The sequence below is a fragment of the Zingiber officinale genome, chromosome 4A, assembly GCF_018446385.1.
Source record: "Zingiber officinale cultivar Zhangliang chromosome 4A, Zo_v1.1, whole genome shotgun sequence".
In the NCBI taxonomy this organism is placed as follows: Eukaryota; Viridiplantae; Streptophyta; class Magnoliopsida; order Zingiberales; family Zingiberaceae; genus Zingiber; species Zingiber officinale.
The window spans coordinates 5660832-5667434 of record NC_055992.1 but is presented as its reverse complement, the minus strand read 5'-3'; the positions used below and the strand labels follow the sequence as shown (position 1 = coordinate 5667434).

General features: G+C 36.3%; 1 protein-coding gene across 1 annotated transcript; it reads right to left on the bottom strand.

The window, feature by feature from the left end:
* Positions 1-1394: 1394 nt before the first annotated feature.
* On the bottom strand, positions 1395-3114 carry LOC121969378 (exopolygalacturonase-like). Its single transcript, XM_042519456.1, has 3 exons — positions 2509-3114; positions 2060-2391; positions 1395-1975 (listed from the first exon to the last, which is right to left on the bottom strand). The coding sequence occupies exons 1-3, from the start codon at positions 3072-3074 to the stop codon at positions 1470-1472; spliced, it is 1404 nt and encodes a 467-aa protein (XP_042375390.1). The 5' UTR covers positions 3075-3114; the 3' UTR covers positions 1395-1469.
* Between the last annotated feature and the right edge of the window lie 3489 nt (positions 3115-6603).

Genomic DNA, 6603 nt, shown 5'->3' with positions numbered 1-6603 from the left:
TTCAAATAGGATTCACCCTAACTCATTTTTCTAGCCTTCTCGAGCAACCTTCCGCTCCGACTTCTTGTCCCTCGGAAACGTTGCGCGCTTCCTTCTCATCCCCTAGCATACTCTTCCACATGTCTCATCCCTCGGATGCACCGAGCTTGCCCACTCTCTCTCGTGTCGTCCTTCTCACTAGCTACCTCTTTCGCTCGACCGCCTGTGCTCTTAAGTTCCTGCACACTTAGACACAAAATATCAAAAAGATAACAGAACCTAACATGACTTGGTTGACGATATTAAAACTACCACAGGATACTTACACATTACCCTAAATAATCTTTTGAATTTATCTATATGTTATATAAGAATTTGTTAAAACTAAAAAAAGATAATGTTAGATTAAAATTAAACTTATAGTAAATTTATGCCCTTACTTATGTATGATAATTTAAAATAGAAAATGAAAATCTGGAAGAAAAATTAGACAAAATGGAAAATGACGGCGCATGTTTAAATAATTTTTAAAAATCAAAGTTTAGAAATTATAATATAAATACATTAAAAATCACCATGAATAAATTAGAAAAATTCCTAAGAAAAAAGTATCACTAAAATTTTTGATAAATTTTATAGGTAGGAACATATATTGAGTTCTAAAATATTTTTTAGATTAAAGTCCCAAATCTTTTGAATTATTAGGATAGAAATTATTTTAATAAGAAAAATAATTTTCAAGTTAATTTTTGTGTTTTAATTTTTTATTTAAATTTTTTATACTGGTAGAATAGTAAACTTTCTATTAGATAAAATATTTTTAAATTTGTTTGATCTATAATAAATTTCTTATGAATTAATCCCTAAAAAGTTATTTTTAATACTACAAATTCACACAAATCAAAATTTTATTTTATAATTTTTCTCCATTCTACTTTCCGTTATACAAATTTTAAAAAATTAATAGAATTTTTAGATATAAAAATATATTTTCAAATATTATTTTTTGAAAAACAGGTTTGCATACTAAAATAATTTATTTCTGTTAAAGTATAAAACATTTTTTTGATTAGTTTGTTTAATTTGACAAAAAAAAAAGGATTTTTTAAAATTCAAAAGTAATTTTTAATATTATTTTAGTCAAAATAGAAGATTAATTAGTAAAATTTAAATATTTTTAAAAATAATTTTTTTTATAAAATGTTACTTACTCTTTTCATAATTTTTTCACGGACATTAAAATAAATTCTCAAATTTTTATAACTATTTTTTATATTTTTTTACCCTTTCTGTTTTTCTTCTTCTCTAATCTCGTTCATACCAATTCGATTCGTCTCCAAATATAGATTGTCTCGAACCAGACTGAATTTATGTTCACAAACTTCATTTCCTGAATTACACACACTACCAAGAAATAGAAGAAGGTGATATCTAAATTAAATCAGTTTTAGTTTGAGAAAATATTACAACGTGATATGTGGGGGTATACCTTAAGAACGTGAGGATTCGAGTTCTGTGATCTCGATAGAGCTCCAATCCTTGAATGAGAGTTCATTGACAGTGGAAGGTCTGATCTTGAGGGGATTGTTCCATCCGGGGAAGTTACTCCTCCACCATCTCATCTTCACATCCTCCATCTCCACGCCGGCGACGTACTCCATCATTATCCCTGCCGTGCTGTGCTTCACCATCTCCTTGCAACCCGGACGGTAATCGTAGATGTCTCCGGGATCCTTGGTCCATCTCCGATAGGTCAAGTTAACGTCCTTGAACCTGAGATTGCTGAGCAGGCCGCCAGGCGAGCCTGACAGGAAGACTCCGTTCTCCGACACGGCTGAGATGTTGATGAAGAGGACGTTGGAGATGGAGCCGCTCCTGGAGGCGGAGTCCCTGGGGCAGGTCGTGATGTAGATGGGCTCTGCTCTCCCCCACCACGAAGGGTGGTAGTATCTCGTGCTGATTCTGATGTTGGAGAACACCACGTCCGTCACATTTCCTGCTTCGATTAAACATCGATCAGTTTTCATTCTGCTCGTGGCCACTAGCCACTAGGGATCGCCTGAGATCGGGAATTGGGTACCTCCGTCGCGGATTTGCATGCCGAGGCCTCTGTGGGAGTCGACGATGGTGATGTTGTGGAAGAAGAGCCTGCTGAAGTCGAACCAGCTGGCGCTGCCGAGCTTGATGGCGGAAGACTTGGTCCGGATCCAGCAGTCGGTGACTAGCAGGTCGAGGACGGGGCCGGTGGAGGATTTGGGGCATATCGCGTCGTCCCCTGTGTCGATGTGGCAGTTCCTGATGACCGTGCGGTTTGAATCCTCGATGTCGATTCCGTCGTTGTTGGGCGAGTCGAAGTCGCCGTAGATGGAGACGTTGCGGATCAACGTGTTCTCGCACCTCACCAAATGGAGACTGCAACGATCGACGCGAAGGTTAGTGACGACTGGTTTTCGCTCGATTGAAATAGGCCTAAAAAAGCAATCAGCAGAGTAGCGAGTCCGCCGAAATCGAGAGAAGGAGAAAACGCACCACCAGTAGGCCGGTTGATTTAGGGTTACATCGGAGACCTCCACGTCGGCGGAGTCGATGAACCCGACGAGGCGCGGCCGGCACTCGTCGCCGCGGCACAGCCCGGTGACGTTCCAGCTCACCATCACGTTCTTCCGCGGGTCCCTCCGCACCACGAACGCCTCGCCCTGCCCGTTGATCTCCCCGCCGCCAGTGACGCCCACCCGCCGCGCCCCTTCCGCCAGCACCACGTACCACCGAGCCGGGTCGGCCGGATAGTCCCGCTGCCGCGTGCCGCCGAGGATCCGCGCCCCGGGCTCGATGTCGAGCACTACCCCGGTCCGAAGCCGCACCGTCGCAGTCAGGTAATCCCCGCCGGCCGGAAACCTAACGCGCCCGCCACCGGCCGCCGCGCACGCGTCGATTGCGGCCTGGATCGCCACTGTGTCATAGCAACGCCCGTCTCCCATGGCGCCGTGGTCGATGACGGATACGACGGTCGATCCGCCGGAGCCACCGGCGGCAGCGGCAAAGTAAAAGAGGAGCAGGAGGAGGAGAGGGATTGGTATCGGGTTTTCTCTCTTCATTTCTTTTACTCTCTATTATTCTTTCTCCCCTTCTTCTCTCGTTATTTTTATATATATATTTTCTTCATCTCTCTTTTTATTCTTTTTCTTTTAATTTCCTTTTTTATTCCTATGTTTTTATTTATCTCCTATGCTTTATTATTTATCGGTTGATCTATTGCTTCTATTGTGCCCAATAGTATCTCTACGGGTTATGTGGATACAAAACTTATAGTTCCACTTATCATTACTTGCCACGTAATGCATTGGACGTCTTCATGTATATGATTTGAGTGGGAGCGACCTGTTACGAATTATTTGGACAAGAAGTTTAGCAAACCACGCCACGGCATCATCTTGAAAACAAGTGGAATATGAATTTAGAAGATTGAGATTGCTTTAATTTTATTATTTTATTTGGTTTATATTTTATAAATTTAATTTTAATCTTCTAGTATTTTATTACGGTCCATATCACCGATAAATAATGGGAAATATTTTATTCATTAAAATTATAATAAGTAGGATTTTGTCTTCTATTTAAAAAATAATTCTTTTAATCACTTTATCAAAATTAAAGGTGAAAAAATTTGTAAAAATACTTAATGTGCTTATGTTTTTGATATTTTTTTATCACAGTAAGAGAAAAAAAATATATTGAATTAATGTGAAAAATAATTACATATGTATGTAGATCAACTTTTTAATTATTAGTTCGCTTAGATTTATGGTTGATATTAATTTATTGCTGCATCCGTTCTCGGTGTCTTGTAAAGTAAAATTTGTTAGCTGATGATTAATATTATCGGTGTTACTTTATTTGACGGTTAAGTCAATGATGAATTAAGATGTGAGACTTGCATATATGCATGAAAAAATAAAAAAGCTCGAATAAAATAAAACAAATTTACCTTCTCATAAAAACAAATTAGACCTTCGTATATTTTCGCATAACCTTATATAATTGTGAACATAGATAGATTTAAAATTTTAAATTTAGAAGAAAATAAACAAATATTATACATTATATTTTCAAATATTTAATTTTATTTTATTTGTATAATTAAATATTAATATTTATTGATTTTTAATAAAAATTAATATTTATTAATTATATTTAATAAATTAGCAGTCACACACATATTAAAAATATCAATTAAATATTAAATTATCTAAAATTAGTTCAGATATAAAAGAAAACAAATGTGAATGCAAATTATCAATAAATTTAATATAATTTTTTCTTTTAAATATATCAAAAGATAAGGATATAATTATTTTTTTACAATTTTTTTCATTTAGTTAGAAGGAATTAAATGTTATTTTTAAAATATAAGGGAATAAAACATTACTTGATAGAAAGTATAGAAAGTGAAAGGTATTTTCCCTTTCAATTTATACATAAAAATCATACAATAATAAACATTATTAAAACCATTGCCTAAACTCCAACCCTCTATTTGGATACGGTGAGGAACACTCCATTGACATATTATGAGAGTAAAGAGAAGAGAATGAAGGTTAAGGTGACGTTTGATTATTTCTTAAAAAACAAAATAGAAGTATGAATCATATTATTGTAGAATGAGAATGAGTATTAGTATGGATATCACTCTTAAAAATAATATTTGATTAGTTGAATATTTTCTATCGGAATAAATCTAAATTTCTTTTTTTTTTATACCCTTAGAGGAAAATAAGAGAAAAAAATAGATGTGAGAAAAAATTATGATGAGAGAGAATGATGACAGAGAAAATATGATGAGAAATAATGAAGTGAGGAAAAGTGCGATGAGAAAAAAAATGATGGAAGAAAGTGTGATAGGAGAGAGCATGTGGCAAAAATGTGATTCGCTCGCCTCCACCAAACCGTCTTTAGGCCAATACGGAAGAGGTAAATCACGGATGACTACTAGCCATTAGTGCAAGTGCCCAAGCCGACTGGCGGAGGTAGGGGGCGCGAGGGGGTGCGGAAGCACCCCCTTGCTTCTGTTAAAAAAATAAAAAATAAATATATAATCATGATTAAAAAATAAAATACATAATTATAATTTCTTAAATTTATTGGACTTTTTCACAAAAGTGTCAAAAAAAAAAAAAACACATTTTCCTTTCCTTTCTCATTGCCGAATCGTTTCCAAGTAGATTTCGTTTTATTTCTTTCTCGTTCCTGATCTTTTTTTTCCAAGTCAACCATTTCTTCTTCAAACTAAAAATCGTAATCGCACTAAGAGATTTCATTGTTTCCCCCTCTCTGGTCTCCTCGAATCATTGCACTCATCTTTGTCGCCTCTTCACTTCGTCGACGCCTCACGCCAGTGACGCCGCCTTTGAGCACCCCTCTAAATATTTGTGTGGATCCGCCACTGCCCAAGCCATAGGGGAGGGCATGCTCGAACGCGTCAAGTTTCGACCCTAATACCTCATGTGGCAACACCCCATACCTCAACCACCGCATCAACCCAAGAGGATATACCAAAAGAGAGCATGGTGAGAGAGGATGAGGAGAGAGAGAGCGTGATAAAAGTAAAAGTATGTTGGGAGAGGATGAAGAGAGAGAAAGTGGGTTGAGACAAAATAAGGAGAGAAAATAGTGATGGAAGATATTAAAAAGAGATAAAGCATTATGAGAGAGAATGTGTGACGAGAAAAAAAAGAGAGTGTGTGATGGGAGAGGAAGCACGAGAGAGCATGATGAGAAAGAAAATGTAATGAGAGAGAGAAAAAAATATTAATTATCCGAGTTAGCCTAATTGACTATCTTTGCGGGTGACCGACCATGTCCCATGGAAGTTTTTTTATCGACCATCAGGGTAAATTGGGAAGTACACGTTGCAGCCAGCCTAGAAGCCCAACATCCTTTGATTGCACCCCCATTTGAAGAAAAAATTTCCACAAATACGCTATAACTAGGGTTCGAATTGTGGGTGCCTGGGTGACAACTTAAATGTCCTATCACGACACCATAGTCCTTGGGACACGAAGAGATAAAATGTGATCAAAGAAAATGAGGAGAGAGTGTATGATGAGAGAGATTACGGAGAGAGAAAATAGGATGAGAGAGAAAGTGTGATGATGGAATGAGGAGAGAGAAAGTACGAGAATATGAAAGAAAAATTGAATAAATATATTAAGAGCCTTTCCGGCCAAAACTTAATTCTCATTTATATTTTTATCAAAACTCAAGGGAGGAGTGAGTTTCATTAATACCCAAGTTTTTAAGTTTATTTTAAAATTTTAATTCCATTCTCATCAACCAAACACAATGTTTGAGAATAAATCTATTTCTCATTCTCAAATCTCTAAGAGCATCCACATCAATTTCCCTATTACTATATCTAAAATTTAGGATAAATGACTCACTTTATTAAATTTAGACAATCATTTTTCACTACACACTACATCAACTATCCTAAAATTTCTATCATCCTTAATTTTTTATTATTTTTTTCTCTTTCTTTTATTTGTTATTATTATATTTATGAAATGAGTGGAAGGAGATAGATGGAGTGGAAGGGGAGAGATTAAAAAGAAATATTATTTTATTTTA

What these genes read in the sequence shown, in the direction of transcription:
- LOC121969378 (XM_042519456.1), bottom strand. Translation starts at nt 3,074, where the DNA reads ATGAAGAGAGAAAACCCGATACCAATCCCTCTCCTCCTCCTGCTCCTC. An exon ending in AATCAACCGGCCTACTGGTG is followed by an intron (nt 2,392 to 2,508) that starts GTGCGTTTTCTC and finishes CGATCGTTGCAG; the next exon opens with TCTCCATTTGGTGAGGTGCG. An exon ending in CATGCAAATCCGCGACGGAG is followed by an intron (nt 1,976 to 2,059) that starts GTACCCAATTCC and finishes TAATCGAAGCAG; the next exon opens with GAAATGTGACGGACGTGGTG.